At 38.7% G+C, this 27,304-nt stretch overlaps 1 protein-coding gene across 6 annotated transcripts in view; it reads right to left on the reverse strand.

Moving 5' to 3' along the window:
* The window catches only part of AFG1L (AFG1 like ATPase), a 192,708-nt gene that overhangs the window by 10,469 nt on the left and 154,935 nt on the right, over positions 1 to 27,304 (reverse strand). The window contains exon 12 of one of the 6 annotated variants that reach the window (XR_006338446.1): positions 16,768 to 17,181. The exons of 4 other annotated variants lie outside the window; for them this stretch is intronic. Coding sequence is in view for 1 of the 2 variants with exons in the window: in XM_043890453.1 (XP_043746388.1) it covers positions 3,737 to 3,828 (92 nt within the window). In the remaining variant the exon portion in view is untranslated. Of the gene's footprint in view, positions 1 to 3,736; positions 3,829 to 16,767; positions 17,182 to 27,304 lie in introns of all 6 variants that reach the window. One more of the 6 variants, XM_043890453.1, reaches the window with a different exon arrangement.

Below are 27,304 nucleotides of genomic sequence, written 5' to 3' on the forward strand. Positions count from 1 at the left end.
CAATCCACACACTCTCTGGGGTCAGAAACACCCCCAGGAGAGTCACTTCTCATTTTAAGTTGGGTGTGAATGACTCTACTCTGTGAGCAGGAGCCATGAGCAAGGGTCAGGAGAAAGTTTCTGGCCCTGGGAGAATGCAGAGACACTCAAAGGCCAGGAGCTGCTCTCAGGTCCCTCTGCAAGCTCTCAGATCCCAACGACTGATCCCTGGGACCCAGAGAGCTAAGCCTCTTCAACTTCTGGCAGAATTTATCAATACTCCTCCCTGTTTAACAATGTCTCCCTTGGACTTCCCTGGTGGCTCAGTGGTAAAGAATCTGCCTGCCAATGCAGGAGACACAGGCTTAATCCCTGATCCGGGAAGATCGCACATACCGTGGAGCCTGTGCTCTAGGGCCTGGGAGCCACAACTGCAGAAGTCCACGTGCCCTAGAGCCTGTGCTCCACAACAAGAGAAATCATCACAATGAAAAGCCTGCACACAGCAACTAGAGTCGCCCCGCTCACCACAACTAGAGAAAAGCCCTCGCAGCAATAAAGACCAAGTATGGCCAAAAATAAATAAATAATTAAAAAAAAAGAATGTCTCCATCGTTGGGGTGGTTGTTTGCATTAAAACTTCTGCTTTCAGAAATGTAGATACAACTATGTTCCTGGGAGAATCAGGGAACTGCAAGGAGGGAGAGAGTCATCCTCACCTTAGAGTCCACCTTTCCACCTGCCACTCTCCTAACAACTAGCTGAAATCAACTGTACTCAGAAAACTTTTCCTGCGGGTGTGGGGCGGTAAGAGTCAATTGGAGAGGGGGCCTTGGGGAGGTGGTTCCCTCAAGAAAAGCAGCTCTAAGAAGGATGCGCAGCAACTACGAGCCCAGGGGCACACCACCAGAGAGTGGGCACACGGCAGAGCTGACGCCTTGAAACCCTAGAGACGCCCCTTCTCTCCTCTCCTCTGCCAACCAGTAACAGCGGGGCCAGAGATGACCTCGCGTTTCCCCGTTGCCCTTCGCTGGCTGGACAGCCTCTGTCTCTAGACCCAGTGTCTGATCTCAGCTGAGACTCCCCCCTCACCTCAGCCACACAAGGGCGCGCATGTGTGTGTGGTTTGACGCTGCGGTCAAGCCTGATGTGGGCCAGGAGGGTGCATTAACAGAGCGGCTCGGAACAAGAGCTCCGCACAGCCTGGGTCTGAATCCTCAGTCTGTCACTTGTTAGTGATGTGTCTCTGGCAAGAAACCTCATCTTTCTGTCCCTTAGTTTTCCCATCTGTAAAACAGGAATTGGTTCCTATCTCACAGGGTTGTGAGGATTAAACAAAATAATACATGTAAGTTGTTTAACACAGCACCTGGAGCAGACATGACCACTCAACTCACTTTTGCTTTTCTCACTACCCCTGATTACATCCAAAACCCTAAATCAGCCGTTGTGCTTTTTCCTGTCCTCACAGTCACAGAAGGAACCAGATGAGACTGTGAAATCCTATATAATGAAAACAATTCCCAAAGGGGTGGGGGGTTGGGGGGAAGGCAAGATACAGTGTCTTCCCAGAAAAAGGAGAACTCTACAATAAGACACTCAAACGTTCTGAGGGTGACACACACTACATTTTGGAGATCAGTTAGAATTTAGTGTCTCATCTTTTGCAAATCAGAAAGTATATTTAAAAAAAAAATGTAAAGCCTCATTTTAGTTATGCAGTTATATATAATTAAGCTCACTCTATGCATGGATATGATTTCTATCAGTATAACTACATGCCCAAGGAAAATCATTATCAGAAGTGCACTGAAGTGCCTAGGGCAGCTGAAAATCAGAATTCTGCCCACTCAGCTATTTTTACAAATTATATACCTTTGTCAGTAGGCTCTGCATTTGCCATTAGGCTGGCAAATATCCCTTTCCTTCATATCCCTAAGATAATTATGCGCTCATTCATATAAAGAAAACTAAGCTTAACACAGTTATCTATCTCCTTTAAGAACAAGAGTCATTGGGGGGCGGGAAGTTATTGTTTAATGGGTACAGAATTTTAGTTTAGGATGATGCAAAGGTTCTAGAGATGGAGTGTTGTGATATTTGCACAACATGAGTATAATTAATACCACTGATCTGTATACTTTAAGAAAATGATTAAAATGATATATTTCATGTTATGTATTATTTAACCACAGTCACAAATAGTCTTTAAATAAAGGAGAGCTTATTAGTTGCAAAAGAAATTTCAATTTAGGTTATTGAGAAAGTAATATCACCTTTCTCTTTAAAATCATGAAAAAGAAGAATGAAATGTATTAATCAAAGAAGGATGTCTTTTCCCCAAAGAAATCAGCTCCAGAAAGGTTAAAATTAATTTAAAATATAAAGGTATTTCTTTTTTTAAAAATAGGTATTTAAAAGAGTGTGTTTTCTTATTCCGAGTTCAATATTGAAGTGTCTAAGAAATGACACTCAACAAAGATCCCTAGGATTGAATTTGGGGAGAGATAGGGGTTTCTTATTAATGAGAAACACTATTTTTCATTACTTAAGTTAAATAGCTGTGAATGAAAATACCATAGAAACTTTGGAATTATGGTCTGTCAGGTCTAGTATGTGACCTTGAGCAAGTCTTCATCAATGTCTGTTTCCTCATCTGTAAAAGGGGGATCATAACCTGTCTCATAGGTTTGTCCAAAGGATTTGATGTATTGATTGCATATAAAATTTTACAATAATGGTGGTTGACCAATACAACTTAAATATTAATTTGCAGAGTTCACATTAGAAGTATTGTACTCAGACACTCAGTCATGTCTGACTCTTTATGACCCCATGGACTGTAGCCCGCCAGGCTCCACTCTCCATGGAATTCTCTTGGCAAGAATACTGGACTGGGATGCCATTTCTTCCTCCTGGGAGTCTTCCTGACTCAGGGATCAAACTGGCATCTCCTACGTCCTCTGCATTGGCATGTGGATTCTTTACCACTATCGCCACCTGGGAAGCCCCCATATGAGAAGTAAGTAAAATAATTTATGCACTGTATGCTGTTGGCACACAACAGACACCTAATAAATAGTACCTACTCTTTTATTAGCTTCCCTGGTGGCTCAGACAGTGAAGAATCCACCTGCAATGCGGGAGACCTGGGTTCGATCCCTGGGTCGGGAAGATCCCCTGGAGGAGGGCATGGCAACCCACTCCAGTATTCTTGCCTGGGGAATTTCCATGGACAGAGGAGCCTGGTGGGCTACAGTTTATGGGGTCGCAAGGAGTCAGACACAACTGAGTGACTAAGCACTATTCTTTTACTAACTATTAAATAACCTTTTCCTCAGCTCACAAAGCCAGGCAAGTGAACAGTTCGACAATCCTGTCTGCCTCTGCTTTTGCACTTACGAACAAGAGCCACTCCCTCTCCCTCCCACTGTCTCTGGTCCACCAAAATATCTGCCCGCCTTGGCACCTCAGCCCTCCACGAAGTCATCCCTAGATGACAGACACAGCGTCTGTTTCAGGCCCTCTCCCTCCCACATGTCTTGTGAAGGTAATACCATGAGCACTCATGTGGGGGAAAGGCCCGGGCCCACAAAATGCACAGCCTCTAATCCAGTACATGTCACACAGGAAGTGCTTAATATTTGTTGAATGCATTAAGTGAGTGAATATATGAATAAAATACAACATAGCCTGAGGAACAGGCTTACTCCTTCTTTTAAACCCATTTAGTCACCAAAGAAATTGAAACACCTACCAAAAAACCCCACCTTTTCTTCGTTGGCCCAAATTCTTCATTCCCAAGGTAAGCCTTTGTTGTATACCATAGAATATACATTTAGGAACATTCTAGAAAAGATATAGATCATAATGTAAACACTGGTCATCCTTGGATAGTGGAATGAAAGATTAATTTTGTTTCTGTTATACTTCTTGGATTTTTTGAATAGCAAAACAATAATGCTTTTATAGTGGGCATCTTATCACTTATGCCTCATCTGTGTGAGATCATTGTATTAGTTTTGTCATGAACATTTCTCTTTTTATCTCTAATTTTTCTTTTTATTTATTCTAAATTTTCTTAATCTATAGATGCAGGATTTTTTCAGGGACATTTAAACATAAATCATAAGCTGAATGTGTATGTTCTCCTTTAAAGTTTGACAAAAGGAAGATGGATTTGATATTTGGGATAAAATCTGACTTCAGTTGTACAGTTAACATTCAGCTAATGATTCTTTATACCAGGGAGACAAGAGGGGAGGGAGGGGATGGGGCAAACAGTACCATTTCCAAATAGGTCACGTTTAGCCCTCATGGCCAAGTACCAGAGTCCCCGTAATCAAAGGCCAAGTAACGTCAAATGCAAGTCACAGGCAGGTTGATATGCTCCCATTGATACCTTATCTTAATTTGAGCAATTTTGATTACCATGTTGTCAGCGTCTCTTTTTCCCATAATTGTCAGACAATATCCAGTCCCTCCGCATGTGTGTATTACCTCTTCTATCTTCTCTTTCTCTCTCTCCCCCTCCTGCTATTCTAAATGAACCTAAGTTACACTACATCATCTCCATTTCTTTCATCCTTTCTTTTGTATTTTCCTCTCTTTACACTTCTTCACGATTCATTTTGGATAATTTACTCTATTTCTCCTGAGCTGTGTTTTATCTGCTCTTAATCTCATTCACGAAGTTCTTGATTTTGGTTACATACTTTACAGTTCTGGAAATTATACTGGTTCTTTTTCAAAGCTGATATCTCTCTTTTTATCATTTCTAGATACCTACACTTAAACTTCCAAGCCTAGCTTTCTTTTTAAAATCTCTTTAAATATGTAAGCTTAGTTGTTGAAAATATGAACTCATAATTCCAATATCTTATGTTTTAATTTTACTGTCTCGTCTTCTTATATGTTTGGTTATCTTTGTGTACTGGATTATATCTTTAAAAAGACACTCAAAGAAAAAAATTTCAAGTTCAAGACCCGAAGTATTCTGAGCTACTCGGTTCACACAAAGTTTGACTTTGTCCACAGGGATCTGGTTTATTAGTTCAAGCTCACACTTATTCCTAGAGCACATTCCTTCAGGGCTCCAACCAAAGTGGGGAGCAGCTTAGTAGGTCCCCATCCTTGGCTGGCCCTAGTCTCTGCCCTTTGTCTCAATAACCCAGTGAGGCTGCCAAAAGCAAGCTCAGACTTTTAAAAGATTACTAGTGCTCACCAACATCCATGTTTTCTTCGTTTCCCTGAGTGCACAGCTAGATTACACTTCCCAGCCTCTCTCGCATTTAGGTGGGGCCACGCAATCAGGCTCAGACCAGTGGAATGTAACAGAAAGTGATATGAATCACTTCTAGATCTGGCCCATAAAAACTCCCACACAGACTCCTCACTTTCTTTACTCATACACTGGTTGAAGAGAGACGCCGCTGAGGACTTAAAGATGGGTGGATGCACAACAGGGATGAAGCCTGGATCCAAGAGGGACCACCTGGAGCAGTTTCCTGGCCAACTTACACTGGATGGTGAGATGAGCAAGAAACACACGCTTATTTGTTAAACCTCTGAGACTGGGGGTTATCTGTTAAGCCTCTGAGACTGGGGGTTATCTGTTTCTGCAGTTAGCCTAATCTGATACTTAATTCATCCAGCTTCCCTTCATTGCCCTAACTACAAGGTTGGGGCAAATTACTGACAAAGAGCCCACCATTATTGGAAGTGGAAGACTTCCCAACGCTTCCTGTGTGAACAAGGATTCTTACTCACATAAGATGCTAACTATCAAAAATTTCTCTTTAAATTTTCTTCAGATTATCACTAAAATTTTTTTTAATTTATTTATTTATTTATTTATTTTTGTCATACATTGATATGAATCAGCCATAGATTTACATGTATTCCCCATCCCGATCCCCCCTCCCACCTCCCTCTCCACCCGATTCCTCTGGGTCTTCCCAGTGCACCAGGCCTGAGCACTTGTCTCATGCATCCCACCTGGGCTGGTGATCTGTTTCACCATAAATAGTATACATGCTGTTCTTTTGAAATATCCCACCCTCACATTCTCCCACAGAGTTCAAAAGTCTGTTCTGTATTTCTGTGTCTCTTTTTCCGTTTTGCAAAATTTTTTAAATCAGGAACTGCAATTAGCCATTTCCAACATCAAATCTGATTCTTAAAAAGTTACAGTCATGGGACTTCCCTGGTGGTCCAGTGGTTAAGAATCCACCTGCCAATGCAGGAGACATGGGTTCCATCCCTGATCCAGGAAGACTCCACATGCCGTGGGGCAACTAAGCCAGCATGCCATAACCACTGAGTCTACATGCCACAACTATTGAAGCCCACGCAGCCTAGAGCCTGTGCCCCGCAACAAGAGAAGTCACCTCAAGGAGAAGGCTGCGTACCGCAACTAGAGAGTAATCAAGACCCAGAGCAGCCAAAAACACACTTCTTTAAAAGTTACGTTCATGGAGGTCACTTTTCTCATTACAAATGTGAAAAGATTTTATCTGAAAGTTTTGTTCAAATTCAGTATTTGATATACTTAAAACACCTTTATAAATTTATTTTTCCTCTCATGATTACATAACATACAGGTATAATAAATGTCTTCACCAAACCACATATAGATGCTGCCAAATCATCTTATATAGCCTAGTGTGCCATAAGATCACCAAGTGGTATCATTTTTTATTTGTGACATCTTGATCACTAGGACTGGTAAACTGATAATAACGTTGCCACAGGCCCACTCGCCCCCTCTTTTTTACTAGCATTCATCATTTAAAGGTGTCTGGGGCATTCAACTGCATTAACTAAAAAAGTCTCTATACAATTAGATAATTTAAAATTCATTTTAAGTGTTTTTGGAGAAATGAAGAATGCCTATGTGGGGTAGTCTGTTTACAGTTATGACTCCAGTTATTCTTGCCTCCTTGTCCATACCTTTTATATTGTGACTTTCTAGCTCTAGTTGAAGACATGGAATCTATCTGCACAACTCTTCTATCTGGGTGGGCTTGTAATTGATCACAGCCAATAGAACAAGGCAAAAGTAACAAATTTCCAGTTATGAACTTAGGTCTCAAGAGGCTTTGAATGCTTCCACTCACCCTGTCGCAGCATCTCAGCTGGCCTGCTAGAGGAGAAAAGGACAGAAGGAGAGCCAGTTGCCTATAGCCAGCCAGGCTCCCAAAGAGATGAGCAAGCAAGATCAGCAAGGCTGAGTGTTGATGCATAAGTGAATGCAAAATTGATCAAAATAATTTCCCACCTCACTTCCCAATATTCTAGCTGACTAGAGAGTGATAGTAAATGCTTTTTTTGTTTGTTTGTTTTAAGTCACTGAATTTGGAGGGTAATTTACTGAAATACTACACTTGCTACAGAGAGATTTACTAAGTAAAGCCCATGTTTTAGAAGTCATTAGCAAGTTCAGCACATATAGAAAAAATACGACTTAGCTTTTATAGCAAAAGATAGATTTTACATAAGTGGTAAATATATATTAGCACAGAGTGCCATTTATTTTATGCTCATTTATTTTTGTAATCAATTTTGGAATTTTTATGGTACAGTGTAAAACTTATTTCTAAAAATAAAACTTATGATTTACTATATATAAGAACCAGAAAAAAAGCCATAAAATTATGTGGCATCCTTATATAGATCACAAAACGACAAAGACCCAATTGAATGAAAATAGAAAGCCAAAGAGAGAAAGCAGGTTGACATGAAGATGGAATTGGGAGGCGGACAAGGACTCATTGCAATAGAACTAAAATTGTAAGAGCATTCCATTAGAAAAATAAATAATTTGAATAGATAGTTCATGGAACAAAAATATACAAGAAGTATAAGGGGCTAATAAGCAAAAAATATAGTCAAGCTCGGTGGTAACCCTAGAAAGGCAAAATAAGAATGGTGTATCATTTTCCATACAGCAATTTTGCAAAGAAAAATAAACTACACTGGGACTCCCCTGGTGGTACAGTGGATAAGAATCCACCTGCCAATCCTGGGGACATGGTTTCAGTCCCTGCTCCGGGAAGATTTCACATCCCGTGGAGCACGTAAGCCCATGTGCCACAACTGAGCCCGCACACCACAGCTCCTGAAGCCCATGTGCCTAGAGCCTGTGCTCCGCAACAAGAGAAGCTGCTGCAATAAGCCCGAGCACCACAGCAAAGAGTGGTTCCAGACTGCCGCAACTAGATAAAGCTGCACGTAGCAATGAAGACCCAGGGCAACCAAAAATAAATAAACAAAGCTATTTTTAAAAATAAATTATACTACTCAATGCTGGAAGGCATATAATGAGATAGCCATTGCTGCTGGATGAGTAAATCAGTCAGAAAAAAAAAAATTGGATTGTATTAAGAGTCTTAAAAGAAGTCATAAACTTGACTCTGTCCTTCTGGTTCTAGAAATCAATCTACAGGAAATAACCAAAAATTCAACAAAAGCCTATACACAAGGATTATTTATGACTATGAGAATCAAAAATCAACTTTAAAGTATAACAAACAAGAGGAATGGCTCAGTAGGGCACATTAATATAATGGAATAATATGTTGCCAACAAATAATGGTGTTTATGAAAAATATTTTATGATGTAGAAACAAACTTATGGTAAAAAGCTAAGTGGAAATAGGACAATGTAAAATTATAATTGTATTCAAAATATGTATGTAGGACAAAGGCTACATAAATATGTAAAGAACACTAACAGCTCCTATCTCTAAATGGTCTGAAAGGTCTGAATGACAGACTGAAAGAGGGTTTTTTTTTTTTAATCTACTATATTTTTAAGTTTTTTCTGCATTTTCTAAAGGGTCTGAGAATATATTATAGGCAAAAAAGCATAAAAACAGAATTGTTATAGCAAAACAATGTTTGAGATCTTTACTAATTCCAAACAAAATACACCCTCTGTTTTTGTTTTTCAGCTATTTAATCCCCTTCATCTTCCCTGGGCTTCCCTGATAGCTCAGTTGGTAAAGAATCCACCTGCAATGTAGGAGACCCCAGCTCAATTCCTGGGTCGGGAAGATCCGCTGGAGAAGGGAAAGGCTACCCACTCCAGTATTCTTGGGCTTCCCTAATGACTCAGCTGATAAAGAATCCGCCTGCAATGCGAGAGACCTGGGTTCGATCCCTGGGTTGGGAAGATTCCCCTGGAGAAGGGAAAGGCTACCCATTCCAGTATTCTGGCCCGGAGAATTCCATGAACTGTATAGTCCATGGGGTCACAAAGAGTCGGACACGACTAAGCTACTTTCACTTCACTGATCTTCCCTACATACAAAATATTCAACATAAATGTGTATACTAAAGAGCTTGAGGACCCACGAATCTATTTAAATTTGCAGTTGCAACTCTCACTTACTCCAGTGTATGAGACTGGAGTCCCAAAACTGTCAGTACTGTTAATTCGTGAAAATAACAGTTTGAGCCATGGGGGTCCACTTAAATGCAGATTTTTTTTCTTGGTAGTAAATACTGAAGTGCCACATGATCCATGGTTGGTTGAATCCAAGGGTACAGAACCTCAGGTGTGGAGGGCCAACTATAACTTATACACGGATCTTCAACTGTGTGGAGGGCCGGCAGCCCTGTTTCTGTATGGTTCAAGGGTCCACTGTACTGTTTATTCACCTCAGTGTCCCTAGCACCTCACACAGACCAGGGAACATAATCTTGCACAATACAGGACTGCTGAATAAATGAATACACTGTCACCAATTCTTCAAAGTCAATTATATTTACGGAAGGTGTCCCTTGGTGGCTCAGTGGTAAAGAAGCTGCCTGCCAATGCAAGAGACACAGGTTTGATCCCTGATCAAGAGAATCCCACATGCCACAGAGCAACTAAGCCCGTGCGCCGTAACTATTGAGCCTGTGCTCCACAACAAGAGAAGCCGCCCACAATGAGAAGCCTGAGCACCCCCACTAGAGAATAGACCCCACTGGCTGCAACGAGAGAAAAGCCCACGCGGCAACAAAGACCCAGCACAGCCAACAATAAATAAATAAAATTGAAAAAAATTATATTTACTGAATGTTTAAGAAATACAAGGCATTATACTAAGTTCTACAAGGACTTTGCAAAATACAGAGAAGACACATTTCTTCACTCTTCTGACTTCACGAACATACCACTAAATTGCATGCACATGACACCTATGGTAGGTGCGAATATTTATAGCTCTGTTCTGCATTAGCTGATCTGCCTATATACATAAACCATAGCGTAAGACACTGTTTGAAATCATAATTAGTATTATAAATTCATGCATTGTGTCCCATGAATAAGTAAGGCATATGATTATTTTTGAGTACTAAATGGCACTCTAGTTAGTAGCATCCTTAAGGATGTTATTTTAGCTCAAAATTCAAGTAGCATTACCGAATGAAGATTCTTCTTATGAGAGATAATGATGACAGTCTCCATCTTTCTACCTGAGCAATTAAAAAGTTTAATAGTCTTTGATGTGACTGGTTATCTGAATAATTTTCTAAACAAGAACAATTAAAATCCACTTATTCGATGGTTTATGCATTCTTGACTATTGTTTCAAACTCTTTGTTTCTGTGGAAACCTGATGAAAACTTAAAGAACTTAAAATATATAATGAGTTTGCAAAGAGAATTTGTTTTCCTTAATTACCAAGAACATACAGCTGGATTGTATGTAGCATAGCTTTTCTGACAAACTTTTGGGAATAAAAGAGCTTGCCTGCCATCCCCTTTCTCCTGTTTGAGAAACGGAACAGCTGTCTGCTTTGGTCTGACCCCGGTACCAGGAGTGGAGTGAGGATTTTCTCAAGGCCACACCAATGTGAAAGGCATGAGCGTTACCACTGGGCGGCCGTCTGCCCTGCGGGGAGTGGTTGATCCACTTCAGCAACAGGAATGAGCTGTCAGCTTGAGTTTCTTTTTTCTCTGCCTGGCTAATGCTTGTTCCACCACCATTATTTCAGCTCAAGTAGGACAATTATTATTTCAAGCGCTGTCTAGATAATACTGTCCTAAGAGTTACTCTTTATCTGTATAGGCTCCTCTTTATAAATTCCTTGTAGTGATGCCCTGATAGCTCCTCATTAAACAAATATGTGTGGCACCTTGCTTTGTTTACACAGAAATGACAATATCTCAAGTCTTAAAAGAGAAGTGCCTTTTAATAGGAAAAACGTGCTTGAATGGTATTTGGATGACTGTGTCCTTTTCAAAACAAACAAAAAAAATATCAAAAGAATTGATGTTAAAACAACTATATGCACCAAATTAATAAAGATAATAACTAGAAAAACAGCACTGAAATGTGTACAAATAATTTCTGAAGGTTGGTGATATGCCACCTTAATATGAGAAATCTTATTAATAAGAAGAACATAACATCCAGCCAGGAAATATCTCATCATTCCAGAAAATACTACCAACTTGTACACATTCTACTTCAGAAGATGTTCTTTTTGTGCTGAGGAAAAGTCTTACTACTTGATTTATACAGTCTTAACAGCAGGAGGCTAGCTCTGCTTAGACCGGCCAGATCTTTGTTAAACTCTCTAACCCCTCTGGGGCTTCCCGGGTGGCTCAGTGGTAAAGAATCCACCTGTAATGCAGAAGACATGAGTTCGGCCCCTCAGTTGGAAAGATCCTCTGGAGAAGGGCACGGCAACCCACTCCAGTATTCTTGCCTGGAGAATCCCATGGACAGAGGAGCCTGGCGGGCTACAGTCCAGTGGGTTGCAGAGTCGGACGCAACTGAGGACACACACACACACTATCCCCTCTACGGCCAAATAATAATGGTTAATATGGTATTCTTTTGGAGGGACTGTCATATTTTTAACAGGGCTTGTAAAAACAATGACTCACCACCACCAACAACAAAAGTCAACATGGCACACCAGAATCAAGATTGCACCTTCTCCCCACTTTGTGCATCTAGCTCTGCCCATCTAATAGGGCTCCAAATCCTGGAGATATCTAATTCTGGAGAGTCTGGACCTGAAAACTTCTCAAAACACAAACCATATCATATCTGAATGCCTACAATGTGAAAAGCACTATGCTGGGTTTATTTCTAGGAATTCTTCTAAGTTCAATTGGAGAGTAGAAAACCCCAACAAAATTGGCATTAAAAACATTTGACTTATAGCCTGCAGCATAGAAAACCAAAATGAAAATTATGGAGATAGGTTAAAAACACAACATTAGAAGAACATTAAGAAGTAGGAAATCATTATCATTAGCATCATCATTATTGTTAATAAGCACCACTGAGTGTAAGAATTAATACCACTCCAAGGTAATACATTAAAACTGCAAAAGAATCTCCATGAGATGGTAAGAATTATTGGAATGGATTAATTATACCAACCACCTGGGATTGAGTAAATAGAGACTATAATTTTTAAGCAATTAGTTGGCATCTGACTGGGATGTCCAATTGTTTAATAGACATCTAAAATTTGAGAAGCATCAAGAGTTACCCTTTTAGGAATGAGACAACTGGATTTGACCATGCCAACAAAATTAACATCATGAATGAGTTAGTGTAACTTAGAATCGTCCATTCAGAAAGACCCTAAATATTACTAGAACTAGAATATCCTGCCCAGGTACTTCATTCTTAAGTTTTCAATTTAACTATGCATGATAGAAAGCAGTCTAGAGTCTATACAAAACAGGACTGCTTCTTTGGTTTTTAAGTCTGAGGTAAATGAGTCTTCACAGCCTCCTTCACAGACCTTGGCTGGCTAATTATCTCCTAGAATCTACCCTCACCATAAGATTATTCAACCTGGCTAGACTCTAGCTAGTTCTCAGGGTATCTAAAGTTTCTGAATGGAGGTAATGAGAAGTTTATGCTTTAGATTTTACAAGAAGCCATGGCAATACTTTGAATTACTAGGCTTTGTTTATAATGACTACCAAAACTTGTTTAGCTTTAAGCCAGTTCTAACCAGATTCTAGAAAAATGGGAACAAGTGAGCTGAACAACGCATTATATTAGCCTAATAAGAGAGCTCATATTCTCCATGTCCGGAACACAGGCAGCAAAACACTTTCCAAAAACATGTCGTATACAAATGTATGTGTGTGTGAAAATTTCACTAGTTAGTTTCTTTAAGGAGTTTTTGGTTGGACGGTATGTAGTTTAACATGGTTCTTTATTTTTAAGTAACCATGTATAATTAATCTTTTAAGATGATAAACAATGAGGAAATTTTATTTTAACTGCACTAGCAGCTAGTTCTTTCAAATGCTTAACCTAGGTATTAACAACCCAGCAGACACTGAAGAAAATACTGGCAGGGGGAAGAAAACCAGTCCAATGGTTGCTAGAATTATTTCACAAAGTCATTTGTTAAAATAATGCTAAAAAAAACCTGTTCTAATTTCTCACTGCAGAAGGCATTTCCTTAGCTAGTTCAAAACAAATGGAAAATTAAACATTATTGCTAATGCCTCAGACATTATGATATCTGATTGTATAGACTACAGAAGGTAATAAACATATGTGGCCAAGACTGATACATGATTCTATACTTTTCTGTTTTTAATATAATGACTCTGTAAGAATGTATATGATAATAATGAAGTGATTAGTAACAATACTACCGGAATCACTGAAATCAGGAGCTGACAGACTAATTAATGTAATTGAGCCATCCTGAGCATCCCTCAGTAGAGGGCAGTATTTGCTACATCTGGTGGGAGGAAAGTCTGTTATAAATTTCTTTGGCTTTGACACCTATCCAGAAGAATGTGAAAGATTACTCCCATACAATGCAATATGAGGTTCTATGCCCTTTGCTACTGGTTCCACATGTGAATGTGAAATAAAAGGTCAATCAGTGCTAACTTTACCCTTTGCATTTCAGGGGCATGAAAAGTAATATTTGGGACACTAAAAAGTAACTTTGTAAAGAACTTTAGAATAGCAAAGAAAGTGTTTTAAATTTGAGAATGATGGCTTCTGAACTGTGTTAAAGTCTAACAAACGAAGAGGCTTTATTTTGCTTTGTGAGCATTCATTGGGAAGAAACTGAATCCTCTTAGAGGTGAATATTAGAAAAGCCTAAGCAGAGCAAGAAACGTAGATATCAAAGGGTTATTTTCTCTTGTACTCTTCTGCTTTTCAAATCATGGAAATATTCAGTGAAAAATGCTAACTTTACATTCTCAGGATATTAAAATGTGAAACAGAGCAAGGTTATATGCCCCTTGTACTGCTGGTTACACAAAGGGCCAAATCTTTGAAACTGATTAAAACCAATAGAATTCTTCACTCCATCTTCCTTTCAAAAAGAAAACTTTGAATTATCTACTCCCCAAGTTTCTAAAAAAGATACAACATTCGTGAAAGGCTTGAAAGTTAGTGTATCCACTCAACATTGAAAACTATTTCTCTAGATCAAATCAAATAATAAAGAGAAAAGCTTAGTTGTAAAGTACCTTTTTTAAAATCTCTATGGCACTAGTTTAATTGAATTGTAATTTGTGATTATGCCCCCAGCTTATATATAAGAATCTGCACAATACAAACCTACACTAGTGGCAGGAGTGTTGCTGAGAAAACGTCCACTGGCACCTTTCAGATGTCCCTCTGTGAAGGGCCACATGCTGTGCTGCGCTTTGTCGCTCACTGACTTTCTGCGACCCCATGAACTGAGGCCCGCCAGGCTCCTCTGTCCATGGGGATTCTCCGGGCAAGAATAGTGGAGTAGATTGCTATGCCCTCCTCCAGGGGATCTTCCCAACCCAGGGATCGAACCCAGGTCTCCCACATTGCAGGCGGATTCTTTGCCGTCTGAGCCCAAGGATACTGGCATGGGTAGCCTATCTCTTCTCTGGGCAGCCTGTCCCTTCTCCAGGGGATCTTCCTGACCCAGGAATCAAACCAGCGTCTCCTGAATTGCAGGTGGATTCCTTACCAGCTGAGCTACCAGGTAAGCCCCGTCTTCACTTCTTCTGAAGGACTAACTTGCTTCTATCTTCTAACTTAACTGAATATCCTTTCCCCTCTTTGGCTGAAGGGAGAGTGAGTGTTGATTCAATCATTCCATTTTAAGAACTTCATAGAAGTTTCTGACATGAACTGATAGATACTAACTTTTCCTGTCTTTCAACTTTACTAGTCTGTATTTTCTCTTTGCTCTAATTTTTTTTAAGTCTATTTAATTCTATTTGTGTGTGTAAGTGGGTGTCTGTGTATACATATATGTACACATACACACAAAATACTTCTTGGAATCAAGTAAGATATAAATAAATACATACCAAAATTAACTTTTTCTATTTCTTTTTAACGCTTATTTTGTTACTTATTTTGCTTTTAAAAAGGAAATAAAAGAGAAACAGGGAAATAAAATGTCAGCAAGAACTTCGGATAATAAACAGCATGTGCTTGTGCTCTGTCGCTCATTCATGTACGACTCTCTTTAGACCCCATGGACTATAGCCCACCAGGCTCCTCTGTCCATGGGGCTTCTCAGGCAAGAATACTGAAGTGGATAGCCATTTCCTTCTCCAGGGGATCTTCCCAACCCAGGAATCGGACCCAGGTCTGGATTCAGACGGTAAACCGTCTGAGCCACCAGGGAAGCCCTAAAGAATAAACAGCAGTGCCCCTTAGTTTTGTTAGTTAATAAGTATGCACTGAACCCCCTCATTTCAGTTCAGTCGCTCAGTCATGTCCGACTCTTTGCAACCCCATGAATCACAGCACGCCAGGCCTCCCTGTCCATCACCAACTCCTGGAGTTTACTCAAACCCACATCCATCGAGTCGGTGATGCCATCCAGCCACCTCATCCTCTGTCGTCCCCTTCTCCTCCTGCCCCCAATCCCTCCCAGCATCAGGGTCTTTTCCAGTGAGTCAACTCTTCACATGAGGTGGCCAAAGTACTGGAGTTTCAGCTTCAGCATCAGTCCCTCCAATGAACACCCAGGACTGATCCCCTTTAGGATGGACTGGTTGGATCTCCTTGCAGTCCACATCACTTACATAGTACTAAATGTAGAGAGCGGTATTCTTAGAGAAGGTGGGTTTTTCAATGGAAAAGAAAATTGTCCGGTGTAGGAAAGTAGAAATCTATTTCATAAATGTGAAATTACATGGAATTTGGTGAAGGAAGAAGCAGCTTGACAAAAGCAAACCATCACTGGCCTTAATAAAGCAGTGAAGAAGATTAGAAAATGTATTGTAGAGGCCGCAGCAGTCCAGAATGAAGTGAATATTTAAAAATTTGGATTTGCATTAGGACATGACAGAGAAATGTAGAAAGTTCAGGGAAGAAACTGATAATACCAAAAGGTATGCAAGATAATTTTTATATCTTCATGTAAATGTGTATAATAATTTGCTGTTTACAGAGTTTCTACATACATTAAAGCTGAAAGCTGTAAAATTAGATTAAGATGAGGTACTAGTTATAGTCTATTAAGACCTTCTACAAAGCAATATCCAAATCCCAAGATGCTACCATCTAGTAAGTTACTTCCACGTTTAAAAATTCTTTAAAAGGGTGGGAAATACTATTGTTCCTACTGAGCCTTTGATTCATCTATGCTAGTACCTTTCTCTGTTTCCTTCAACTGACTCTTGATCATGTATTTTCCAAACCCACCCCTACATCTCTTCCATTTTCTGTCAGTTCAGGTGATTTCATTGACCCCTTGAGGCTCCAAATTAAAACACCCCTATAAATATCTTCCAGGTGTATAACTTCCATACTAGACTTCCAATCATTTGTAACAGCCCTTCTCTTACCTCTGGGATTTCTGTTAAGGGTCCTGCTGTTCCTCTGGTCATCCAAACTGAAAATGTCAGAGCTCTCAGTGACTCACCTTGGACCTGAGATCTTTCTGTATCCAATCCCACAGATCTCTCTCATATTCATCTGTTCTTTCAATCTATTGTGAAAATTTGGTTTATGTCTCTGGGTGATGGGGCAACTAGGAGCTGAAATCCAGTCCACGCTCTGTTTGCTAAGCCATGCACCTTGATGAGGGGAAGCATCCATCAAGAGGAAAGGGCACACCTTTTTCCACATAATGGCATGACTGTTCACTTGGTCCATGTCCATCCTCAAGGGCAGCTTTATCTAATGCATACAAGGCTCCACATGTGGTAGCAGCAGAGCCAATCCTGTGTGTCTTTGCCAGATTATCCCACACAGATCTGCTAAAAAAAATAAGGACTGGTTTGCTTTATGCTGAAGAAGGTTCTCATCCAAACTCGACTAGCTGATAACGCAAGCCCCTTTACACTGACTTCAACCCTTCTATCCTGCCTGAGTGCACATCACTCTCCCACACATAAGTTCCAGCCAAGACTCTTAAATTCTCTAGATAGAGAATTCTGAATCATCAGTTTTTTCCTTTCAGCACTTTAAAGATGTTGTACAGTTTTCAGGTTTCCATCGCTTTCAATGAGAAGTTGGTCCTTAATTAAATCCTTGTTCCTCTAGCTGCTTTGAAATTTTCTTTATCTTTGGTTTTCAACAGTTTGACCATGATGTGCCTAGGAGTGATTTTCTTTGTATCTGCTATCTCAAAGTTTTTTGAGCTTCAAGAATCTGTAAAATTACATCTTTTACTAAATTTCAGCCATTGTTCAAAAAAAATTTTCTGCCCTACTCTCTCTCCTTTTTCCTTCTGGGATTCCAATGACATATGAGTCAAAACCTTTTGATATAGTTGAAGTCATGAGGCTTTGTTTTAAAAAATCTTTCTGTTTCAGATGGCATAATTTCTCTTCATCTCCAGACCTCCCTCATGGTCCAGTGGTCAAGAATCCACCTGCCAATGCAGAGGACACGAGTTCAGTCCCTGGTCCCTGAAGATTTTATATGCTGAGGGGTAAACAAGCCCACGTGCCTGAAGCTCACTCCCTAAAACCTGTGTGGAGCCTGTGCTCTACAAGAGACGCCACCTCAATGGAAGCCCGTGCACTGCAGCTAGAGAGAAGCCCCTGCTCCCCGCAACTACAGAAAGCCCAAGCACAGCAGCAAAGACCCAGCACAGCCAAAAATAATAAATAATTTTTAAAACTTCCATTGATCTATCTTTAAGTGTACAATCTAGTGTTAAGTACATACGGTGAACTTAAAATTTTTTTAGTCTAGAATTTCTAATTTCCAGAAGTCTTAGAACTTTCATTTAGTTCTTTTTTTATAGTTTCAATTTCTCTGTTATGATTTCCTTTTTGTTCATTCAATACCAGTATATATCTCTTTCATATTGCTGAGTATAAATATAAAAGCTACTTCAAAATCTTTGCCTATAATCCTAACATCTGTGTCATTTCAGGTTCAGTTTCTGTTGATTACCTTTTTCTCTTTTAAAATGGGTCAGATTTACCTATGTCTAGACACATCTAGTAATTTTTTTATTATATTCTGGATATTGTGGATGATATGTTGCAGAGACTTGAGATTCTTTTATATTCCACCAAAGTATATTGGTTTTGTTGTTGTTGCTATCTGAGCAAATAATTAATCTGGCTAGTCTCAAACTCCAAACTCTGTCTCCTCTGTGATGGGCAGTGACTAAAAATCTCTGTTCAATTTTTTTTTTTAGCCTTAGTTGCACATATATAGTTTAACCCAAGACCTAGGCAGAGTTTATATGAAGAATGTTGGACTCTTTCTCTCATTTCCATAATTTCTCCTCTTATTCTCCAGCTGCTATGGTCACTCTCCCCTGATTCCTCAAGTTAGGAATACTGTAGATTTCCATCTATTTTTAGATAGCCCATAAAAAGTCAACTGTGATCTGCTCTCAGGCAAAAAAAAACCAAACTATAAAAATAAGAATTCATCAGAGTCAATATTTTCTCCATGTGTGGATAGTGCTCCACCTTCTCCCTGCTTTTGGTGCTCAATAATGCCTTCCAGATAATTATTTTTTAGATTTTGTCCAGAGTGACAATTGTGATCTATAGGTGGGTTGGTCAGACAGGAGATACTCTGTTATTAGTGGAAGGAGGACCCTCTGGGGTCTTCAAATCTCTAAATATACTCTGAAATTTTCTACCTCTGTGTTTTTCATAGGAGCATAAAACCTCAGAGGAGGAAAAGATCACAAAAGTTGCCCTCATGATCCCTCATCCCTAGGAACAACCGGACAGCCACCCCTCAGGCCCTCCCTGTCCTCTCCTGCACCAGCAGCGTCTCCAACCCTGCAGCCTTCGTGCTCAGTCCCACTCTGACCACCTACAGGAGTCTGGTCGTACAGGCCCTATGGTACCAATTATTATCTGCCTCACACTTTATATTCTCCTCATATTTTCTCCTCTAAACTAAGTGGTGACCGACTCTTATTCACCTACCTACCGCACCTAGAACTATGTCAGCTTTCCATTCAGTACAGTAGGTTTCACTTTTCACATTTTCAGGCAACTGTGGTGAACCCTGGTCTGAAAACATTAAATGGAAAATTCCATAAATAAACAATTCATAAGTCTTTAAACTGCACATTGTTCTGTGTAGTGTGATGAAATCTTGCACCATCCAGTTCAGAATGTGAATCTCACCTTGGTCAGGGGTATCCCGCCCAGTAGTCACTTAATAGCCATCTCAAGTATCAGATCAACTCTCTGGATATCCCAGTGCTTATGCTGAAGTAACCCTTATTTTACTTAATAATGGCCCCAAAGTCCAAAAGTAGTGATGTTGGTAATTCAGATATACTAAAGAGAAACCATAAGGTGCTTCCTTTAAGTGAAAACGTAAAAGTTCCCGACTGAATAAGGAATGAAAAAAAATTTTATGCTGAGGTTGCTAAAATCTACGGTAAGAATGAATCATCTCCTTGGGAAACTGTGAAGGAAAAAGAATTTCATGCTAACTTTGCTGCTGCATCTTAAACTATAAAAGTTACAGCCATAGTGCATGACAAGTACCTAGTTAAGATGGAAAAGGCATTATATTTCTATAGTAAGATACTTTGAGAGAGAGACCATATTCTTAAAACTTTTATCATAGTTGTTGTTGTTTAGTTACTAAGTTGTGTCTGACTCTTTTGCAACCTGGTGGATAATTAACCTATTTTATTATTAGTTACTGTTGTTATTGTCTTACTATGCCTAATTTATATAAATTAAATTTTACCATAGATATGTATGTGTAGGAAAAACAATTGTATATATAGTATTCACGGTTTCAGGCACCCACCCACTCTTAATTGCAAGTATCCAATACGTTTCAGGATTGGAACATATCCCCCACAGATATAGGGGGACTACTGTATTCAGTGAATATCTATTGAATGACTTGGGGAAAGGGCCAAAAATATTAATATAAAATGGGTAGGACTCTCTCTGCTACCCTGCTTTAAAGATTACTCCAATAACTAGCATGTTGGCTTATTTATTTAGCAAGTTTCCTTCCTGAAAGGATAACATTCTCAAGAGGAGATACTATTTGCCTATCCACTAGAACATGCTGGTGAAAGTTATAACCTTTTCTAGAGTTTACTGCCCCATTAGTTTTCCTAAAACATTGTTTTATGTACCATATTCTGCTCAAAACCTCTGCAGATGACTCTCTGTGAATCACAGTAAGAAGTCTATGCTCCTCTGCCTGATTTTATGGCCAATCTGTCTGGGATTTTCATTCTTACTTCCCTTTTCTCTCCAACATGGCACTCTGCTCTCATTAGGCAAGTATCTTCTCTTCCTCCTGTAACATTGTTGCTTGCCTTCAGATCATTTTCAGTCTGCTCATCCGAATTCTACTTGTCTTTCACGGTCAAGATCACTTTTCTCCTTAAATCTCATGTTTCCTCAGAGCCTTCCTAATTCTTATCATCCTGACCTCCTGATGTACTCATAATATGTATTTAAAGAGCACAGTTCTTTAAAATAGACTGTTATAGCTGAAAAGAGTGAAAGAAATTAGCTGATCACATCATGCATTTTACAGATGAGGTACAGTACTTGCACCCAGAAAGATTAAGTGACCTAAGGCCACTCAGCTACATAGTATCTGAGTAACAACTGGGATTCATATTTCTTGATTCAGCTAGGCCTCTTTCCACTCTGCTGCATTGTTTGGTATTTGATTCATGTTATTTCCCTTATTAAATTGTAAACTCTATGAAAGAAACTCCTTCCACTCCTTTTATATTCCTCATAACACAGTGGCATATTGATATGGAGGCCACTTAAAAAATAGTTGCTGACCACTGAATCATTGTAGGAAACTTGGGAGGGAAACCTTATAAAACATATGCTTTTTGATTAATAATAGAGTTAAGTAGTACTTGATCCTTGACAACAAATAGTGTTGTTCTGGTTCTGTAAGAATGAAGTCACTAGCCACGGCAGTTGCTGACTTGAACATGCTCTGAAAGGAGTCCAGGGTGGAGATCAGGAAGGAAGCACTCTGTGCTCTGGGAAAACTGGCAGAACAGGCCTTCAGATAGATATTTTTGGGAAAAAATTTTATGAACCGAATTTCTTGCATCTTCTCATACTTAGAAAAGCATGAAAATCATTAACAGAGGCATCTGCTCCTCGAGACTAACAGCAACCTTGGTGTATGCTTAATTGCACATATCCTCTTAGCCAAAATCACATATGTATTGACCTAGCCCTTACCTCTTCGGAGCAGTCCCTCAGAGCTATCTGAGAGGCTGTCTCCAGGCTATAGTCCTCAGGAACTCCCCAAATAAAACTGAACTCACAGCTCTCACATTGGGCTCTTTTTCTACTTGATACCCTAAAATATGTGGAAATCTCGTGATTTCATAATACTATCCCTCACTTCTAGTTTTTTCTCAAAATTTTATCTTCACAAGTTATTTTAAGAAACAAAACAGTATATTCTAATAATTCTCCTACGTCTTTCTATAAAATATTTACATCTCAAAGTAATAATATGTCTAGTGAGATGTACCTTACTGAATATTTTAATTAGCAATGTAGGAAGTAATTACTAATTTTGAGTTAACTGAGCCAATCTAGGTGAAGGTACTATGAAATATATCAAACCACGTACTTTACAATGAGAAACAGAAAAACTTTAAAATTACAAATCAAAGGAACACTTGGTTAAACAATTTTTTGTTAAAAAAAAATAATCAAGCCAATTGGAGGTTGGCATTAGGAAAACCACCAGTGTTAGAGCTCTTTTAAAAAATCAAACAAGTACTTTTAAAGTGTTTTATAGTCATGTTAATTGATTGGCCTAGATTTTCCCAACCCTTTACCCATCATTTCATTACACAGGTCTTCTGTTTAGGGAACTATTCCCAACTATTACTTATGGCTATGATACATGCATTATTAAAAGCCAAGTGAGCCCATGTACTTTAAATTCTCGTTTTACAAAGTTAATAACCTCTTTAAATTTTTAATTCACACTTCTTAAGCATTGTCTGAACAGTAGACACACTCCTTCCAAAGACCAAAGCAAGTATTAAGTACTAGTTTGCCAGGCTTTCCTAGAGTAGAAGTGATTTTGAGAGGAATATGAGGAGTTGCATCTACTACTAGATCTGAGTCTCAAAATAATTTTATTTCTAAGGAAAACAAAGGACATGTTGAAGGTATACAGTTCTTAGCACACTTCCTCTTCCCTTGAGACCCCCTGGGAATCCTGAAGCAACTTCTCTCCAGTTACAGAGACTGAATACATTTTAAATTATTTAAGTTAGCAACATGACATAAATATAATTCAAGAAAATAAAAGCAAATTTTCTCCCTAAGAGAGGTTTCAAGCAGCTGTGTCTGAGAAGTCCATGGCCTGAAGAGCTTAAATTTTTTGTTGTTATATTTGCTGCATCAGCTAAGGAGATGTTCTTACTCCAGTCTAGGAACAGAAGCTGAGCAAGACTACTTAGTCTCACAATGTGTCTGTGTGAAAACTTCCCATGTGAAGAAACTAGGAAAAGGTGCTCTCTCCACCCAGTTTTTCTCCAGTCCTTCAGATTATTTTTACCTCCATTTATATCATGAAAATGATCACAATTATTCTAAGTGGCCATAGTTTTCTAATTTCTAATCTAGCCCCTTTTAAATGGGCATTTTCTTAAAGTCTTTTTTCCTTTAAAATAGTAAACACATACACACACAACATAACTTTTAACCCAATATATAGTTATTCCCCTGGAAAAGACCAATTATCATCAACAATTAGTAAAAACTGATCTTTCAGTCTAACTTCCAACCTTATAGCAAATTCTTATTCTTTCATTTTTAAAATTTCAGGATAATTATGTAGATTCAGGTTAAAAGTTACTAGTATATACCTTAACTTTTTAAATCAAATTATGGTATGGGTCAATTATGATGTTTTATTCCAAAAACTTTCCTCATAATCCGGAGGGCCAATATGAAACAGTTGGGTCCAGGTATGTATGTTGAAACTTACCATCTTACTGCATATGTCCTAAATTCCTTCTCACACATTTAATTGCACCCCTCAAACTGGCACAGCAAGGCAAGCAAGGGTTTGTAGGGAGAATTCAGGATTAGATAAATGGTTAGATAAGATGGTTTTCAAGGTGACTTTCAACACCAAGACTATGACTTTTTACCTAAAAGGTCAACTGGGAATGAGGTCAGAGAAACATAAAGGACAGAAAGACCTAAGACTCATTTTTGACATTGGATTTACCTTCCTCCCTACAATAATTTGACCCATTCTCTACTCAGCTCTTTGGAATCTCACTTCTGCCCTCCCTGTTCCCTATGCTTTTAGCCAGGGTGGTAGTCTGCCTTATTCGGACAGAGGTCAGAATATCTGGGGAACAGACACACATGGATCAGCCATGTTACCAGAATGGTTTTGCTGCCAGGAAGGTAAACAGCCAAGGAGATTCTTGGGCTGCCTCAGCTCTGGTGATTAATGCCCTTATTCCCTGATGCTAATCACCACCACTGGCATCCAAACACCATCAGCCTTGACTCTTGGCCAAACAGTGGAGATAAAAGCTATTCATCCTTTAGTATTTAGACAGTGTACCAGGTACACAAACCAGAAGTAGTCCCTATTCAGTGGTTTCATTTGGAATACAGCAAATGAAATAGAAACAGAACAAAGAATGAGAAGGGAAACCTCTTTTAGCAACACTTCCCAAGAGATTCTGTTTGATACAGTTTGTTAAGTCTAACAATATACAAATTAATATGATATAATCAAGACTAATAGACAGCTGAAAAGCAAAACACATATCTGATGGATCTCCATTCCTTGAATACCAAAGAAGAAAGCTAATGAACAAAAAGTTCACAGTGAACAATGTATACACCCATGCATATGCATCAACTGATATATTTTTCTGCTCAGACTTTTTGCAAACACACCTGGCCACCTGTCATTATTTTTAAGACACAAATAACAAACTACTCTTGCAAACAGTTACTTGTGAGCACAGTTATCAGTTGAGGAAACAATTTTCTGCAGGTGTAAAAATTACGTTTCTCAATAAGGAAAATTTAGGTATAGTCAGTTCACTCATTAAGCCTTTAGAATTCAGTTTTGGTTTCCTTTCTTTGAATAGAGGGTACTTTCATTTTAGGTTCACAGAAATTTAACTCTAAAGAAAGTAGTTCCCAAACTTTTTGGTTTCAGGACTCCCTAACACTCTTTATTGAAGAACCCATAAGCTTTTGCTTATGTGGGTTATTTCTCCCAATATTTACTGTATTAGAAATGAAAACTGAGAAAACTCTAGAATATTTATTAATTTATTTAAAATAGCAATGATAGAAAAAAATAGCAATGACAGAACTTATATTCAACCTACAAAAATAACAGAAATAACACTTTTGTGAAAATAATTATATTTTCTAAAATGAAAATAATTTTGTAAGAGGAATAGCATTGTTTTATACTTTTTGCACATTTTTTTAATGCCTGGCATGATAGAAGATAGTGGAATTCTCATACCTGCTTCTATAGTCAAACTACTGTGACATGTTGCTTTGGTTGAACCAACCTTAGGTTGGTTGAAGAAAATCTAGCCTCACACAAATATGTAGTAGAAAAGGGAAAAGTATTTTAATAGCTTTATTAGATAAATGTGGATTTTCTTCTTTGCTGCTATAAGAAAACTCAATAAGAACTTCCTTCCAAAGAGCTCACTGTGGAAAAAGGAAGAAAAAGGTAACTTTATTGTGGAAAAGCCCAACAAACACTACATCAGACAAGTGTGATCAAGGTTAATATCAACAGTGGTAAGTCATGTTAATAATATGTACCTTTGATATGATCTGATGAAAATAACACTTGACCTCTGTGGTCTTCCTCCTGAAGTCCACATTTCCAGTCAAGATAGGAGAAAACACCAGACAAATCTCAATTGACGGACATTCTACAAAATAACTGACCTCAAAATTGTCAAGGCCATCAAAAACAAGGAAAATCTGAAAAACTGTTACAACCAAGAGGAATCTAAGGAGGCATGATGACTAAAGGTAATGTGGTGCCCTGGATGGGATCCTAGAACAGAAAATGAATACTGGGTAAAAACTAAGGAAATCTGAATAATATATGGACTTTAGTTAACAGTATAATATAGGACTTCCCTGGTGGTCCAATGGTTAAGAACTGGCCTTCCAATGCAGGAGATGCAGGGGTGATTCCCAGTCAGGAAACTAAGATCCCACATGCCACAGGACAACTAAGCCCAAGCCACATAACTACCGAGACTGTGTACCGTGCAACTGAGACTCGATGCAGCTAAATAATAAATGAATAAATAGATAAAATAATAATAATATCAATATTGGCTCATTAATGACAACAAATATACCATAGAAATGTATGATGTTAATAACAGGGGAAGATGGATTTGGGAGTATATGGAAACTCTCTGGACTACCTTCTCAATTTTTCTGTAAGTTTAAAACTGTTCTAAAAAACAAGTCTATTTTAAATTTTTTTTAAATTTGACAAGAAGTAATTTTTAAAATGATAGTTGTAGTGTAGAATATGAAACAATATTAGCACAGTTTTAAAATTCTGTTATATTAAAATCCATTAATCTTTCTTCCATTTTAAATGGACCTTCATCATACATGATTCTGTAAGAGTGTACATTGGTTACTAGAAAATATTCATTCAAAGAGTTATGGATATCTTCTTTAATTATACAATACCAGAACTTTGTTAATATCACCATAAATCTTATCAGGGAAAAAAAATACTTAAGAACTGAGAAGAGATACCAAACTCATGGTGGCAGCAACAAGTTCTCCAAAATTCTACTTTTCACTTGTTTGCTCAAATTTTATCATTGGCAACAAATACTGGTAATTGCTTTCTTCAAGTGAAAGAAGTGAACTTTTTACTTTATTCATTTTCAAGAAAATGTCTGTTAAACACTGTGAGAAAATGTCTGCCAAACCTGAATAACCATAGTCTGTCACTTATCCTTCCAAGTGAAAATGGTGTTCCATGAAAAAAGTAGGTAGTTTAGCTAACAAATCAAACAACTGCACAAATGCTTTTACTAAAGACAACCCTCATATTTGGAATACAGCAGAAGAACTTTATATATTCTTCCTTCATGACAATGAATATTAAAAAGACATGTTCTCAACAGTTGAGATTTAACAATATTAATCATTTTTACTGCTTCTTCAAGGACGTTTTAGAGTGGAACTGTAAGTACATGGGCAATGAAGAATATAACATTGATTGGTGCCATTGCCTTGATTCATGCTAAAGCACCGGCAGTTTTATCCACCATTGCTTTTGCACTATTACTGCAAATGTCACCACAATGGAAAAGGCAAATAGTATCCTAGTATTATAGAGAGTTTTGACCTCCAGAACCTCTTAAAGTGTCTCCAGCCCGTAGACTTCTAAGAACCACACTTCAAAAGCCACTGACTTAACTAATGATATTTCTAACTTCTCCATTACCCTGTGATTAAGCCAAGTAACTATGTCAAGGAAAGGAAAGAAAATCCTAAAGTTCATGTCATGTCTGAAGAAATGAGTTTGCTCCACTTTCCTTTACCACAGCTCTAATGTGGAGGGAGTGACAGGGAACAAAGATGATTCAAACATATTCTCTTTTCCCTTCCCACAGTTCTCCAAGGCAAGGCTTCCCAACTTTTTTCATATCATGATTGGGAGGAAAAAAATGATATTTTTTACTAAGGAGTAAAGGAATGAGGCTGCCTAAGGCTTGAGGTCCCTACCCTGAAGGCACAGGCCCAAGGTTGCCTTTAGGAGGATGGAGAGATCAGTAGCTGGGCCCATTCCCAGGGGACATGCCAAGGTATGTGAGTTGGACAGTTCCACACCAAGGTTCTAACAGAGAGGCGTGTCTCTCAGACTGGAGGCTAT

The sequence above is a fragment of the Cervus elaphus genome, chromosome 28 (genome assembly GCF_910594005.1).
Source record: "Cervus elaphus chromosome 28, mCerEla1.1, whole genome shotgun sequence".
NCBI lineage: Eukaryota > Metazoa > Chordata > Mammalia > Artiodactyla > Cervidae > Cervus > Cervus elaphus.